The sequence below is a fragment of the Silurus meridionalis genome, chromosome 10 (genome assembly GCF_014805685.1).
Source record: "Silurus meridionalis isolate SWU-2019-XX chromosome 10, ASM1480568v1, whole genome shotgun sequence".
Lineage (NCBI taxonomy): Eukaryota > Metazoa > Chordata > Actinopteri > Siluriformes > Siluridae > Silurus > Silurus meridionalis.
The window spans coordinates 12,910,501-12,928,086 of record NC_060893.1 but is presented as its reverse complement, the minus strand read 5'-3'; the positions used below and the strand labels follow the sequence as shown (position 1 = coordinate 12,928,086).

Genomic DNA, 17,586 nt, shown 5'->3' with positions numbered 1-17,586 from the left:
AATAAAGCACAGTACATAAAGCAAGTCATGTAATTGTCATCAGGGCAATAAAACAAGGTTAAAACAAGTATGACAATGTTTTAAATTTTATTATTTGGAACGTCATGCATATGCATATGCCTCCAAGGCATCACGTGCCTCATGCCTTTCTCTCCAAGGAAGAAAATAAATGTTGTCTGATTTTTATTTCAACCTTTAAGTATTTTCAGAGTCCATATAGAAACAAAATAAAGCCTTGAAATATGTTAACATTAAATTGTCTATATATCAACTAGTATGATGTACTACCTCTGAGTATAATATAGAGTTTAATTTAATAAAATTTAAAAGTCATTAATACAGATGGTGCCATAAAAAAAGGAATTACAGGAGTAGTAAAAAAATGTATTACAAACCAATCATCACCGATGTCATGTATAAATGACCAAGCTCATTAAATGATCATTTTTTTAAATACTGTAATACTCACATTATTTACTTATTAATGTTGTGTGTTTAATGTTCAGGTTCAGGTGTCATGCAGCGTTGAATATGATTAGAATCTAACTAGATCAAGAGAGAGAGAGAGAGAGAGAGAGAGAGAGAGAGAGAGAGAGAGAGAGAGTGTGTGTGTGTGTGTGTGTGTGTGTGTGTGTGTGTGTGTGCGCACAACAGGTATACTTTCTCTTCCTCCTTAGTATGCAAATACTTACCTGTCATAAAAATAGACCAATCCAAGGAACAGGAAGCAAACATGCTAAAATTCTCATTGGTGAATGAGGACTCTCATTCTACATTATAGTTCTGCGATTCAAAGTCATTGCAACAAACAAGGACACCTTACCAGTCTGCATTGTGCAGTGGACATTATTCATACATTTCTGGTGAGCAATAACGTTTTTTCTTCAAGACACTATCAATTATGTACTTTGAAAAATATAGTGTTGTCTATAGAGTACAGATCTCCTTAAGGATTTTTCGAAATAAATTTTAAACTAATTATAAATAAATAAATCTGTGTCTATTGTTTATTGTCATTACTGTAAGTTGCCATTTGAACCAGAGTTTTTAATTAATCACTTCAGAGATTTCTCAAAGAGTCTATGCTGCAATCAAAGATTTGTACAACTAGTATAGATCTCGCTCTGGTTCTCATTTCACCCTCTGCACAAGTTATTTCAGGACATCAGCACATCCAGTTGAGATCTCTTAATGAATCAGTATTAATTAAACATTAGATGAATTTACATAATACAAGATTAAGGCATGTTTTTTTCAAATACATAGAAACCACTAATTAAGGCCCACTGTAGTATAGGAATCGATTCGTAGTTTCACACTAAATTACAATAAGAAGTCAATAAACAGCTAAATAAGCTGTCTGTATATTAAGTTTTTATTATTAAGTCTGCACATTTATAACTAATTCAGCATTTAAAAGAAAAAGCAAGCATTAAATAATAGAGTTTTTGCCAACATTAAAGTTTTTTCCATCTTAATACTCGTTTCCTTTATTAACTATACCATCCTTATAAAATTACTCCAGAATGTTGGAGACAAATCTGCAGTGCTACAAAAACAGGTATAGGTATAGGTATAGGTAGAAATAGTCAGTATTTAGTAACAATAATTTTGAAGTCTTTTTTTCCAAGGCAGATGCAGTCTATAATAGACTTTCACTTCATGTTGTTTAGATGAGCAGTCGTTATCACTTAAGGCTTAGACACAAACAGATGAACAAAAATGACGAGGAGAAGACTGGATAGAGTATGGCATAGTTTACTACAGCCCAAACTTTAATTAATTTAATGTAACAATTAATCTAAATGTACGTATGCCAGATTCAGATTTGGCAGATTCTTGAACAGAGTGATTACAAAATGAGAGGAGAGCTGAAGGCACAATGATTGAAAGTATTTGGGAAAAACTGTGATGTTTCATAACCTAAAAGCCCAGAGATTATTGATTTCCAATTGTGTTAGAGTGATCTAATCAATAGGAAAAAACATTTACAAATACCTGTGAGGGCGTATTATTAATGCAAGTTAACAACATCAAGTCATTCAAAAACTATTAATACAATAAGACAGTGGTTAGAAAAACAGCATAGTATTTTGGGTATTGTCATAGGAAGTTTGATCTTTTGACAAGGATGGAGACAGAGTGCAGGATGAATCTTAGTTCATGACAGCAGAGCCAACACTAAACTTACAAGCCTTACAAGCATGGTTTAATGTCTAATATAGGCAAGTCAATTATGAATATTTATTTAATAAATATTGAATTATTCGGAATATGTCTTGATTAATTGATTTTGATGGAACAGGCAAATTCTAATGGATTCCATGGGCCCATGATAGCTCTATTAATAACTCCCCCAACTCCCATCCAAAAACCAAACCCTGTTTAACAAAGATAGTGGGAGATAGAAACATACACATTCAGTGCCAAGAGGGTCATGACTAAGACAGTGATTATACTGTTAACTGAAGAAAAACAGGCAAACCTTTATTTATGCAAAGCATACAGTGTCATTCCTGTGTAAATGCAGTTTTGTTTGTGCGGTTAAGCAAGGCATGAAACACACCCACACATTTGATGATATGCTTTTTGGACAGGTTACAGGTTCCTTTATCTTTAACTGGCTTTAGTTGAAAGGAAGTTATTATTTGATCAACATATTAAGCCATGTAGCTGTTTTTTTATGACTGTTCTCACTTTTCAAATGCAGTAATGCTGCATTTTCCCTTGTCTGTAGTTCCGGACCATGGTCCTTCATAGTGGCTGCAGCATGAGCATCCCTGCTGGTGTGAGTATTGAGAGCCAACTGCCTGCCTCCTGGGGCCCCCACTACAACAGCCCAGACGGTACAGTCTACCTTTATTACATTAAACCTCCCTCATGCTCATTTTAGCATACTTTTACATAGAGGTTTAATAATCAGAAATGTAATTTTAAGTAAACCAATAAGGTTAGTATTATTAGTAGTAGTAGTATTTGGTTTTATTTTACTTGATATAATTAATGTCTAAAAATCATGGAAATGTCAAATTGAATATATTAAATATTTCAGTGATAATTTAGTAATTTAGACCATGCTGTGCACTTAATTAATAGTACTGCACACTGAAAATATTTTTTTTCATAGTGAATACCTTGTGATGACTAAGACTAAAAATACTTTTAAGGTGTGCTGCTCGGCTTGCTTTTATTTAAGATTAATTATTTACACAAGACACTACTGCTTCTGTAATATGTGATTAGTAATTATACAACATTTAATCATAAAAATCAAGATGCTACTATTGCTACAGTACGCCTTCTTTTATTAACTTACATTATGTCCCAAACCACAAAAACTCAACCCTTTTTTCTTTTGTTTTAAAGTGTCCATGGTGTCGTCGGGTTATACCAGTCGTCTCTGGTCCCAGGACCTCCACCCACAGTACTGGTCCAAATATCAGGTGTGGGAGTGGCTTCAGCAGACCCTGGATGTGCACCAGATTGATGCCACATCAATCCCATTTAGTAACTTTGACCTGGATGGAAGGCAGCTGTGTAGCATGAGCTATCAGGACTTTAATCACTTGGCTGGATCTGTTGGTCCAGTCCTCTACCAGAGTCTGACTGATCTCAAATGGAGCAGTAAGTTTTAGCTTGGAGTCAAATTTACTTATCCCAGACTAGATGTGAGGCTTTCTTTATAGTTTATAATGAAATAAACTGAGCAGGGCCAGCTTCAATCATGCAAATAAGTCAATAATGACATATTTGGTTCATAATCACTCTCATTGCTGTACAGTGTCAGGTAGTTTTACTATCTTAAAAAGAACCAATACTTGGATAATCATAAACTTCAAGAAGTCAATGAAATGTAATCTTATTTGTGTAACACCTTTAACAATTAACATAGTCACAAAGCATCTTTACAGAAATAAAGAAGTTTTTAATTTCCTTCTTTTGAAATATTTTTGTGCCAAATGTAATTCAGCTGACACATACCCAGAAACATGGCTTTTATGATAACATGATAATACCATTTTCACCTCACAGCTCCAGGATTCTCAGTTCAATCCTTAAATCAAGTTATGCTTGATGTGTTTGTTCTGGGTTTTCTGGTTTCCTCCAACATGGCTGTGTATGTAATCATCCACCTCACAGGCTGTGTTCAGGGATGACCAGATCCACCACAATGCTGCTATTAACAAATGCTACATTTACTTTGATAATGTGAACTTTGGTGATCTTTTTATTTGAGAAGCTAATCGGTTGAAGAGTAAGAACAAGAAAAACATGTTTTACTGGTTTGAATTAGGGAAATGTACAAAATCAACACCTGATCATGTAAAATACAGCCTGCACTGTAACTGCATCATACTGTATTTTAGACTGTATTTCTCTAAATCTAAAGTACTCAATTTTTTATTGACTTTGGACAGGTCAGTATGGCCCCTCAATGGATATGTTTACACCAGGGGATATTAAAACAGAATTAGATGGTAAGCTTGTTTTAACAAAATCATACAACTTTTTGTAAATGTTTTATATTATTTTTTATGATGGCTATGTAACCCAACATGTATGTTTAACAGATCTTCCGTGCTCAATCTTGCCCTACAAAGAAGAGCCCAGTTTCTACACCACTTCAGGTACAGAAACACTTTCAGTTTGATTTCAGTTGTCATCAGGATATTAGTCATGCATAATCAGATGCATTATCATCCTTCAACAGAGCATTTTGACGTTAAAACCCCATTTCCACTGTCGACAGTGATGACTTCACCAGGTCCCTGTAGTCCAGGTATGAAGCATAACTTCATCCAAACCAAGAGAAAAACACTCATACATAATTCTGCTATCATGTACTACATTGCCGTTGTTCTTACCACAGAGTAGATAAGTGACAGTAAGATTACTGAGCTGTAGCTCTTTTCCTTTTAATTCAAGAGTCATTATTTAAGGCAGTGTTAATGAAAGAGGAAGGATGAGCAGTGCTGACACTAGCCCACATTATGTTCATTTATAAACCAATTCCCTGCCTAGAGCCATTAAATTTAAACTTTGACGTATGGAGGGCCTTTCAATTATAGGCCATGTCAAAACCCCTTTGAGTCATTTAGTTATACTCAAGGATTTTCCTTGTACTACATTATTTTTCTTATTAGCCTCCCTGCACAATGTATTGTACAGGTCAGCTGTACATGTAACACTGAACATTAAGGCTCTCTTTACTGATGTGTTTAGTATGTTAGTTGACTCATACAAACTACGTTTATCAGCACTAATGTGCCTTCAGCAATAATAAACAACACTTATCCTTATTGATTTTTAGCTGTAATTAACTATTAGTGCTCATACTTTAAGTGACTAAAATGGAGCCCACAATGACAAATATGAGACAACATCTTAGTTAAACTGATTATTTGTTAACCAGCAAAAGTCTGAAATGAGGCTAAGCTAAGTTCTAATATTTACACATCAAAGTAAAGGTTGAAAGTGCTGTAATGTTTTTTTATTTTCTTTAAGTAAGAGATATAATCAGCAGTAGCTGAGGCAGATGTATTTAACAAATGTAAATTATACATGTATTTGGCAGTGGTTCACTTTTGGGGATAATGGAGGCATATTAGGCATAGGTAATGTAGTAAACAATGTTAGCAAAGGGAAGCATAATATAAAGCATTATAATAAAATGTAAGGTTGTATATTTACTGTTAATCATTTGACTGATCCTAGTTTCCAAATTCACATAAAATTCAGACAGGAAACCACTGAGCAATTAAGGAATCAACAGTAACAACCTAATGATCAGGAGCCCAAGTCTGTAATCACTGACCTGTGCATAAATACAGATCACCAAATACAGCCATTATTGATTGGCACTCAGTCATTTAATTTAATTATTTTCACTTTGTATTGCTATTAATTCATGACTTCTTTTTGACTGCACAGACACTAAAAGACCCCACATCCGCTCACACCAAGTGAAAAAACACAGTGAGTAACTCCTTTACACTTATTTTACTTCACCCAATGTTGCAAACATCCTCCAATTTATATCTAAACACGCAGAGCTTTTTTAAAATCATTTTCCATTAAGTACAGCTGTGTATTGGGTTGTTTAGATCCCCGTGGGACCCATCTGTGGGAATTCATACGGGATATTTTGCTGAACCCAGAGAGAAACCCAGGCTTGATTAAATGGGAGAACAGATCAGAGGGTGTTTTTCGTTTTCTGAAGTCTGAGGCCGTAGCACAGCTATGGGGAAGGAAGAAGAACAACAGTAGCATGACCTATGAGAAGCTCAGTCGAGCAATGAGGTAATTAATTATTTATTATTATTATTATTATTATCATTATTATTATTATTATTACATTTGTTGTTATTATTATTATTATTATTATTATTATTATTATTATTATTATTATTATCTGAAGTAGTAGTAGTAGTAGTAGTATTTACTAGCACGTCTACCTATACACTAATATGACTCTTTTGACTATTCTCATTGAAGGTATTACTACAAACGAGAGATTTTAGAACGTGTAGACGGACGCAGGCTGGTTTACAAGTTTGGAAGGAACGCACGTGGATGGAGAGAAACAGAGAAGTGAAGAAGTTGACCAAATTTTTTTTTTTTGGATTTCCTATATTTCTTTTCAAAAGGAAATTTAACACCTCTTATTTATAACATTCTGACCTTTTACAATATGTTGTTTTACTATAAGGAATGTGATGCCTTTTTTTTATGTTGTAGTTATTTATGTTTTTTTGTTTATTTGTTTGTCTCAACCTGAAAAAAATTTACCTGAAACCGATCTGTGAACCAATAGTGCTTAGCAGAACACAGAACAATTCTCTATAGTACTATATACAGGCTTTTTTTTTGTTTATGAAACTTTGTATCCAGATACTTTTACATCACTAATTGCAGAAAACGCATTTCACTGGAAGATCCTGGACACCTAGACTGCTAGTTTGCGCAATGATTCTACTTGGAGGAACTTTATAAACACACTTATTCATAGTGAGCGTACACCCACGCTATTAATTCCGTCTAAACCTGACAATCTTGTTTTTGAACAGGTGAAGAAACACTACTGCTACATTTAGCACTTGTTTTCCAACTGCATCTAGACAACTTTGAATTCCTAATGCATAGCTGAAAAAAATATTAAATACTGTATATTTTTTTTAAACAGTTCCTCTACCAACATTGTCAAAAGCATCTTTTTTTATACTGCCTCTTACTATGGCACTTACTGTTGGTGAGATTTTGTTACATTTATTGTGAACTACAAAGGCTGGAAAGTTTACTGTATAGTCTATACAGTGTTTCAACTGTCTTTGAAGAGCAAATGATGTATATGTACAGTACATTTGTAATCTGTATGCTTCATTAAAAAAATTGTTAAACTCACTTTTGTGTTTTATAACAAAGCAATAGATTTTCACATAAAAGACACAGAAAGAGAAAAATTACTTAACCATTATTCAATCACTAATCAGCAGCTGAATATCAGGGCAAATCTGTCAGCACTGACTGCCCACTAAATCTTTATCAGAGCAATCAAAGCTGACTAATCTCTCATAAAACCAAATGCCAGGGTGTTAGCTGTTTTGATGTGTGCCATGGCCAGCGTGTCTGTACCTCCAGGCGATAGGCAGCTGTTGGCCCTCAGATGCTCTCTGAGATTAGCCTCTAATCACTTTATGTCTCCATCTCTTTGTTCATGTCTAATACTTAACAGGCAAATTCAGTATGCGTTATTTTTCCAGCCTCTATCACTCTCCAGACTATTCACGCTTTATCGCTATTTTACAACAGTTCTAACGGCATACTGGAATTTATTAATCACTAAAATCCCATACAATTTCCCCAAGAATGCCACCATTACTGATGCCCTCTGCTTAACTCATACATCTGGGAGCACAAAAAAAGACATTTACCCTAATGAATATGTTAAATGAGTTTAAACATTACAAAACTGTAAATATATGTTTTTTTCTTATTGGTATATAATTTTTTAGCAAGATTGAACATTCTAAAACATAATCTTAGAAAATATAATTTATTATTTAATAATGGATCATCTCATAAGAAATATTATTTCCTTTTGCCAATTTTTGCCAAAGCAGAACAAAAAGACGAAGAAAACACAGAATGCTTAAAAAACACTAAACACTATAACACTATGGTAGAAAGTTGAGAGTTAGGTTACTTGCTATAAATGCTTGTAGTGTTGCTTGATGCTTAAATCAGAGTTGCAAACTGGTTCATTAAAGATTTGCTGGTATGGATTGGGTCCATTTGTCACCTTAGAGGGAATATTCACTAAGAATCAATCAAGTTCTTCTGAATGATCACCTTTATTCTATGATTAAACATTTCTATTCAAATGATCTCTTCTAGAAAGACAATGTCTACATTCACAAGGCCTGAGGTTTACTGAATGCCTTTTGTGTATATGAAAATAATGTAAATTACATGATGGTGTCTTTATATGGAATTACAACACAAGGTGAATAAAGCATTAAGTATGGAATGTTATATGATAACAACTGTGCACCATATTAAACATATTTATATCTATATCTATATTTTGTAAAGATAGATCAATATTTATATTATTTTATTATCACAACCATAGAGATCTCTTCCTGCATCATCTTGTTGCCACTATAAACCCTCACAGAACCACTGTCATTGGAACTCTATCATTCTTCAGACTATGTTTTATCACCATTTCATAACAGTTTTAATGGCATACTAGAATTTACTTAATCATCACTAAAGCCCATAAAATTTATCCATGGAAGTCCACTATTACTGCTGCCCTCTGCTGAACTCATACATCCAGGAGCTCAAAATAGTCTAATCTAATGAATGTCACATATGTCCATACACTACAATACTGTAAATATAATATATATTTTTTTAGATTATGTTCTGAAAGTATTTGTTCTAATATCTTTAAAAATATATTTTACAGTGTAACATCTGTAACAGTGTTTACATCTTTAACAGTGTAAGGTCAATCAGAACAAAAAGTCAAAAAAATTATAAAAAAAAATAAAATAAAAATCCTGTAACACTATATTGGAAAGTCGAGACATACCACAAGAATGTTAAGTTACTTGTTGTAAATGCTTGTAGTGTTGCTTAATGCTTGTAATTGTGCTGTAAAACTTTGCAGAATGGTTCATTAGAGATTTGCTGATATGGTTTGTATCCATTTGTCATCTTAAAGGGAATATTTACTGAAAATCACGCAAGTTCTTCTAAATTATCTCCTTTATTCTGTGATGAAACATTTATATTCAAATGATCTCTTCTAGAAAGACAATGTCTACATTCACAAGGCCTGAGGTTTACTGAATGGTTTCTTTGTATATGAAAAAAAGTTTAAATCACATACTATGGTCTTTACAGTCACCAGATCTCAGCCCTGTTAAACATGTGTGGTGCCTCCATCACCACCATCAAAATCCCAACTGAGCAAATTTGTTCATCCCTTTAGTTCTATAGATTGTGTGACATGCTATGCTAAAGCGCTTTTCTTGTATTGTGGTGGTCCTATAACAATAGTGCTCAATAGCAAGATATTTTATGTTAGCAGCCAATTTATTAGGAACACCTGCTTCATGCATATACAGTATCTGATCAGCTTATCATGCAGTAGCAGCATAACATCATACACATGCAAGAGTTTCTAGCTTCTTGAGAATGGTGCATAGATGATAAAAGAAGTCAAAGGGGAACGGGCAAACTGGTTTAAGCTGACAGGAAAATCACAATAACTTAAACTCCTCATATACAACAATCTTATCATCCACAAAATGTCAAATCCTGAGGCAGATGGACCACAGCAGCAGAAGACCGCATTAGGTTCCACTCCTCCTAGCCAAGAACAGGAAACGAATGCATAAGTAAACATAGACAAAATATCACCTCTCCTAATAAAACGCGAATTGTTGGGTCATAATTTATCAACAGCAAACCAAGCCTTCCTTGTGTCAAGGTGGCAAATCTCTCACAATTATGAGATGTGAACAAAGTTCAAAATCATGGAAACTATGAGACAAAGACATAGACTGTAGAAAGGACATTACTCATAATCTTACATTCCAGTGCTCATGTTAGTTTTCACTCTCCAGTGTTTTGTACTGTTTAAAGACTATAATCACACTCTTGATATCACCCAAATGAGGATGGGTTCCCCTTTGAGTCTGGTTCCTCTCAAGGTTTCTTCCTCATAACATCTAAGAGAGTTTTTCCTTGCCACAGTCGCCATGGCAATGTTCATCAGGGATAAATACACATCGTTTACCTTAAACTCTTAAATTCTGTAAAGCTGCTTTGAGACAATGTCTGTTGTGAAAAGCGTTATAGAAATAAAATAAAAATTCTCTATAGAAATAAAAACATGTGCCAAATCGAACATGCGGATGAGCCGCTGTGGCGACCCCTGATGGGAGAAGCCAAAAGAAAGAAAGAAAGAAAGAAAGGAAGGAAGGAAGGAAGGAAGGAAGGAAGGTGTTCTCATGACCAAGGTTCTGTGAGGGTTTCTAGTGGCAACAAGATGATGTAAAAAGAGGTCTCTATGGTTATAATAATAAAATAATATAGTTATTTACCTGTTTTTACAAAATTTAGATAGCAATAACAGTAAAGATGTTTTTTCAAAAGTTTAACAGTTTAACATGTTTAATATGGTACACAGGTGTTATCAGATTAAATTCCATTACTTGTTAATACTTAATTCACCTTGTGCAGTAATATAATGACTATGTGCAAGGAGAGGTCTAACATTACCAGTTAGGCAAATAACTAGGTATGATACAGACTCCTTTTTTGTACAGAAACATCCATCTCATTTTCATAACGCACCACTGAAGCAAGAACATGCAAAGGAGAGGCTTGAGGTCTGATAGTCCTGCAAAGGTTAAGCTTGGTTGTGGCTCTGCAGCTAATAAAGGGAGATTTCTTAACATTCTCATTCCTTGACAGGGCTCAGGGTCAGGAAAAGAAACTGAGTCCTAGAGGGAATGTGGGTGTAGTGGGCAAGACACGTTCGGCAGACTTGCATGTAACAAAACCGGTTGTAATTTAGCCACATTCCCCCTCTCTAAAGAGAAACCCAAAACTATTAAATAACCAGCCGTTCCTGTTACATGCCAACACATGTGGATCGTCTAAACCATGCATGTGCATTTTTGTGGTCTGGCATTTTGACCTTGTTGAAGAATTCGTTTTTCTTTTTTTTACTTTAATAATGTGGAAGCAAACAGGTTCAAGTATATGTTTATTAGTTTCATTTGTTTAATCTCACATAAGCTAAAGAAAAATTGGGAGCTGTATTGTTCTGCAGGATTTGATTATATACAGACACACAAGCACAAAGCATGTCATCTTAGCATGTCATCTCAACTGATGTCTCCCATCGGAATACTCAAAGGTTTTTTTGAATGTGGGGTGCATTGATAAGCGCCTGTGATTCAGTATCTGCAGAAAGAACACAATGGCTTTTGTGAACTCCTCAGAGCTGGTAACAGCTCTGCCATCTGCACTGTTGTCTTTTTCCCCCTTATCTGCCATTACTTCCTTGTTCTTGCTACAGCATCTGATTGCTCTCGCTCATAAATGATCATGTTGCAAGAGCCATAGCAGAGCATATTCAAATTGAAGCTCAATATGGCCAACAATTAAATGTACAGTACATAACGCAGGATTATTGTTTCTGAGCAAGTTGCAAGTCTATCCCCACCAGACTACAATGTTCAAATCCACAGCTTAGATGTTATTATTAATAATAATAATAATAATAATAATAATAATAATAATAATAATAATAATAATAATAATGGTTATGTTGTCGGTATTTGGCCTCTGTCTTTAACATGCAACCTTGCATGCTCTTATGTCTCCAGGGATGATGGTTCATGCAAGAGCTGGCAAACATTCAATAACAATTTACTATTCAACTATTAGTTAGTCTGCTGCAATCTTAAGAGTCTACAGGGTTGTTGTTTGTTTGATTGTTTTTTCATGATCTTAATTAATTAGTTAACTAGTGTACACTCTTGCATCAGGTTGTGATGCAGGATGTTTTTTTCCGTCTTATTAATAATTCTTTGCCACTTTTAGATTAACTACATATTTCTTCAAACTAAAAATAGGCCGTTTAAATTACAATACAAACCTAAATTGTCTAATTCTAAATAAAGAAGGACCAATCTTTTTACCTTTTAATTTTACCTTTAATACCAATAATGTCACAGCATTCTCATATCTCTCTCTGTCTCTCTCTATTTCTGTCTGTCTGTGTGTACTGCATATTGTGCTGTTTTGTGAGTAGAATATACCCATGTACAATTTCAGCATTTTAAAAATGCAGTATTTATTACAAAGTAAAATTTTATGAATACAGTATTGAATAGCCATAAATCAGTCTAGTTGCTACTCTTATATTCATTAGGTTAACTAAGATTATTTGAAATAGATTATTTATGTGTGTCTAATTTCATGTGTTATCTAACAAACAAGATACTTTGTCAAGATTGGTTGTTTTATGGATGGGTTGCCTTCTGTTTCTATGATACACTAGACAGTTCAAATATAAAAACTATGAAGTCTAAGGGGACGTGTTTGTGCAAAGCAGAAGGAAATGTTTCATATTAAATTTGACAAAAGGATGAGAGGACAAGACTACAAAAAAAAACAATCATGCCAAAACTACTGCCCGTACCATGTTGTCATCACAGCATGAAAGCAGGTGTTGAAATATACAGTGTTCTAAATAGGTTCTTCAAGTAAAGGAAGTAAAAGAAAAATAATGGTGGTTGAATTAAAGATTTTTAAAAAATTATCTTACAGGAAAACAATAAACAGACAAACAAATAAGTACATTTGAGGATTCAACAGCACTGTCATAGACTTTGATAACATTATTTGATTTACTTACTATTATTCAGATAATAATTCTTTTTTTTTTTTATATTATACATTATACATTTTATATACATACATACATACATACAAAAAATCAAAAATTTTTGTCCAATCAGACAGCAATTTTAAAAGGCATATAAGGAAGTTGGTGCTGCTTTAAAATTCCCTCTTTGCCTTTTTCGCATACATCACATTTATTTCCTGTTATGATCACATGTTTCTGTATGGGGTTTCCCCAGGTGGGCTACTGTAACTCCCTATGCAAATGTCTTTCAACTTATTTATTTCCTGGAGCAAAATGAACAAGTTGCTCAATGGGCTGCATATTTGAAATGACTGGCTTCGGTTTGGCCAGTGCAGAGACAGAGTAAGAAGAACTTAATTATTCTTTTCAAGAATGATAGATATTATACTTACAATGGGGAAATTCTATCAAAGTCTCTGGTATTGCTTAACCAAAAAAAGAAAAAAAGTTCCTGTTGGCATGAATTTATTAAAAATAAGATCTTCAATAACATTACACATTTAAGGTGTTAAGGAGATGGAAAATGACTTTTAATGTATATGCACCCAAGTCTTGGAAGGAAACAGAATTATCTCACTTGCACAACACACTTTGTTCAGCTCATCTAGCCATTACTAGGGGCTTAATGCGGTATGCTTGTTATAGATATTAGTTTCTAATTTAAAAAAGAATAGGACAATTTGTCATAATGAAATATGTACAATACTCATATTTACTCATACTCTAATTCTTTTGTCATAAACATGAGTCTATGATAGTCTACATATGGAGGTCTGCATCATATAATTATGAAGAGTGTTACACTATAAAAGACACTATGACTGTAACATTTTCAGTGTTACATATGTATGTAGCTGAAAGATATTTTTGATAATAGATTAATATTCTACATGACCATTCATATAGACTTATTAGCCTCCTCAACGTAGATGTCAAGATTTTGCCAAACTTTTGGCCTCTCATTTGGAGAGGTATTATCTCAGTATTATCTCAAAGGAGCAATACTCTTTTTAATATTATACAAACCCAATTCCAAAAAAGTTAGGACACTGTACAAATTGTGAATAATTTCACAATCAATAGCACTTAGAACACTTCCTGCATTTCAAAGTGAACTCCGCAAAGGAAATAAATACAAACTAACCCTATATGCTGATGATTTGTTACTTTATGTTACTGAGCCGGTTACATCTATCCCCATAATAACACGTCTGCTTGATGATTTTGGCAAATTTTCTGGATAGAAACTGAACCTGCAAAAAAGTGAATGCTTAATCTGCTCAAAAATTAAAACAAACTGACATTCCTTTTCACTTTGAGGGTTCAAAATTCAAATATCTTGGAGTAAATGTTGCTTGTTCCTTCTCTGGGTTAAAGGTGGCTACCTTTGCGCCCTTAATTGCATGCAGTCAGCTTTTCAAAAATGGGCTGCGTTACCATTGTCTCCACTTGATAGAATAAATACAGTTGAAATTAACATTCTTTCAAAAGTTCTGTTCCTTTTTCAGTCTATTCCTTTGTTTTTCCAAATTTTTACTTCAAAAATGCTGAAAAAAACAAAACAAAAGTGGGGGCCTTGCATTACCTAACCTCATGCTTTATTATTGGGCAGCTAATATTAATAAGCTGGTGTTCTGGGTGTGTGCCCAAAATCTGCCATTGTGTATATTAGAGGCAAAGTCATGTATTTTAACATCCGTCCCTGCAACATTTCCCCTATTCCTGACATATATAGCCCAACGTTCCTGACATATGTGAGAAAAATGTTAACTTTCACCCTGTATACACAGTCATATGTTTTGCACTAAAACTGCAGACGTTTTGGAACGCCTTATTTAAAATTGTCTCTGAAGTTCTTAAAATTAAATCTGCCCTTTAATTGCCATTTTTGGTGATCTCAGTGTCAACCTCTAACCCATAATCAAGGTACTGTTTAGGCATTTGCATCTTTGCTTGCTTTTGCTTTTGCTCAGCATAGAATATTGTTATCTTGGACCTCCCCACAACCTCCTTCTATATCAGTATGGCTTAAAGATTTCATTTTCTATTTAAAACTTGAAAAAAAAATCAAGTAAAGTATCAGAGGCAGGAGGAAAGGCTTTTTTGAAAAATGGCAACAATTTATCACCTACTTTAATGATGTACGTATAATGTATAATAATAATGTAGATTGGTGTATATATTGGTACCTGTAGAAAGGTATAATTATTTTTTTCTCCTTTACTACTTTGAGGGATAGTTTGTTTGTATTATTATTTGTTTAACTTCTGTATTCCCCTTGGTTTTTTTTTTCTCTTCCTCTTTTAAGTGTGTAGTCATATGTCCCTTTGTTCTGGTTTTGGATTATTGATTTGGGTGGTATGGGATTGTTATAAAATGTCAAAGTGCAATTTTGCAATAAAGATTCATAGACAAAAAAAAAAAAAAAAAAAAAAAATCTACATGACAGAAGGAACTGTAGGTTCACCCATCACAGATTCGCACCAGTTTGATATTGTTTTCACAGTTTATTTTCGGAAAAATTTAATTGACGTTGCCTTTCAGGGATATATTTTCAGGCAGAATCTGTAAGTCCCTCAATGTATAACCAGTCTTCAGTTGAGTGCAGTGAACATAGAGTAGCGTGTCTGTTTTTTTGTGAACATAAAAGAAAAACTAGTATATACAATTCTTGCAAGTGCTTCAGAAAGAAAAATATTTGTTTTTAATCTCTCCAAGTTCTCCAATACTACATTCCCACCACTGGCTCCAGTAGCTACTTGTATTATGCTTGCATGCACTGATGCTTACCTAGATAAAGTTGCACAAGACCACACCTACTTGAAGTCACGTTTCAAACCATTCCCTGCATCATCCCTTTAAGCATCTAACAAAACCCTGAATCAACCCACCAACTCTCAGGATATTTAGAACATATTCATCCATCAAGACTACTCACTGTTTCTGCACTTACTGATCAAATTAACTGTCTCTGGAGTCACTGGTGCATAAACCAAGATCAACTACCTATCTCGTCAGCAAACACAACAATTGATTTGGTTTTTAGAACCTGGCCTATTTGTTTTAGCAGGCAGAGATGTTTTTTTGTTGGACAGGCACTAAAAAACTTGTCTATGAGGATGGCTGCTGCTCTACATTAAAATGGAAATTAAATGGAAATTAAAAGGCATGCGTTCTTTGGTACCACGTCCCTGCCAACCTCTCATGCTTTCAAAGCAACAAAAACCAAACAACAAAAAATAGACCAAGTACAGACATTCCTCATGTTCTGTCTGAACCATGCAAAAACTGCAATATGACACCGTGCAGTTCACCAAACCCAACACTAGATGGGCCTGTGAAAATATGAACGCGCTCTACCTTCAAGGACAGTTAATAAAGTTTATTTTAATAGATCTGAGGACCTCGGTGACATAAATGCGAGCAAAATTAATATGTGTGATCGCATTTAGCCTCGGTGTAGGTCGGTCATATTTAAAGAAGCATTAATAATAATTCATGATTGACATTGGTTTGTGAGCAGGCATTTTTTTGGGGCAGGCTTAAGGGCGCAAACATGGCGGCTTCCTTACGGCTAGGACACCGAGCTGTTTTAACCGGTTTGAGGTTTATTTCGATTAAAAAATGTCTTCATGTAAGTCAGAATTCGTCCAGACAACTGTTTCAGTCTGTATATTTATTAGGTAAGTGTGTTTTGCGTCTGTCCTGGACTGCTTGTTAGTCTACTATAAGTTAATGCTAGGTATAGCGACTAGCTAACAGGCTTTTTAGCTGTAATGATTGATGTTTAGGAAATCTGTGCACATGGATATATAGACTGTGTGTGTGTGTGTGTGTGTGTGTGTGTGTGTGTGTGTGTGTGTGTGTGTGTGTGTGTGTGTGTTTTGTTGTTATGCCAAGGACAGACGGCTGGAGAGTAATATCTGTATATAAGACACTCCCATGTCAGTTATTGGAGGTCGTTCAGAAAGAGAAAGCTGTGTGTAGCTGTAATGATATTAGTGCTGCTGTCAAATCAGTTTAATCAGATGACTGAGCAGATCCACGTGTTTTTTTTTCCTTTATCTGATGCATTTTGGTTGTGCAAGGTGCCATAACAATTATAACCATAGTATATAATGTGCTTAAAAAAAGAGCGTCCTGATCTGGGTCACGTGACAGCAGCCTGTGTACAAATATTTATAACTTCGCATTAGATCCTGTTTCTGTATTACATTCCACTGAAATGTTGCAGAGGGTTTTAGATGTATACTTCAGTAACAGACACCTGCACAAGTGTGTGTGAGACACAAGGTAGTCAACAAGGTATCTCCCAAGCCAATATTTCAAAGTAGACTGAGGTTTCAATATGTGCTGTTCAGGCGATTTCAAAAAGTGCAAAGAAATAATGTATAAACCTAATGCAGCATCATGCAAGGACACAATTCTCTTCCACTTTAGAAGGTGTCCATCAGTTCCATCAGCAAAGAACTAGTGGAAACCGGTGGGACACTGGTACACCCATCAATTATCTGGAAAAATCTGGCCAGAAGTGGTCATCATGGAAGAATTGTGGCCATTCCTCAAACATGGAAACTGGTTTGCTGAAAAATGAAGCAGGTGCTCTGGGCTGATGTGTCAAAATCTGA

At 34.6% G+C, this 17,586-nt stretch overlaps 2 protein-coding genes across 3 annotated transcripts in view; both read left to right on the top strand.

The window, feature by feature from the left end:
• The first annotated feature begins 744 nt into the window (after window positions 1–744).
• Window positions 745–7,401, top strand: ehf (ets homologous factor). 2 transcript variants are annotated; one of them, XM_046858661.1, is made up of 9 exons: window positions 745–863; window positions 2,738–2,846; window positions 3,367–3,624; window positions 4,419–4,478; window positions 4,572–4,628; window positions 4,712–4,780; window positions 5,932–5,976; window positions 6,105–6,300; window positions 6,496–7,401. In XM_046858661.1, exons 1-9 carry the CDS (start codon window positions 756–758, stop codon window positions 6,593–6,595), a joined length of 1,002 nt encoding a protein of 333 aa, XP_046714617.1. In that variant the 5' UTR covers window positions 745–755; the 3' UTR covers window positions 6,596–7,401. The 2 variants fall into 2 exon arrangements, with proteins under 2 accessions (XP_046714617.1, XP_046714618.1); XM_046858662.1 differs by having other exon boundaries at window positions 779–863; window positions 2,711–2,846.
• An 8,932-nt stretch (window positions 7,402–16,333) lies between these two features.
• The window catches only part of pdhx (pyruvate dehydrogenase complex component X), a 40,580-nt gene continuing 39,327 nt past the window's right edge, over window positions 16,334–17,586 (top strand). The window contains exon 1 of the mRNA XM_046859846.1: window positions 16,334–16,641. Within this exon, the coding sequence (XP_046715802.1) occupies window positions 16,515–16,641 (127 nt within the window). The 5' untranslated portion in view covers window positions 16,334–16,514. The remainder of the gene's footprint in view (window positions 16,642–17,586) is intronic.

Excerpts from the sequence above, each read along its gene's own strand:
- ehf (XM_046858661.1), top strand. The coding sequence starts at position 756 with ATGAGGACTCTCATTCTACATTATAGTTCTGCGATTCAAAGTCATTGC. Across the intron at positions 864-2,737 it reads ACATTATTCATACATTTCTG|TTCCGGACCATGGTCCTTCA; the intron begins GTGAGCAATAAC and ends CCTTGTCTGTAG. Across the intron at positions 2,847-3,366 it reads CCACTACAACAGCCCAGACG|TGTCCATGGTGTCGTCGGGT; the intron begins GTACAGTCTACC and ends TTTGTTTTAAAG.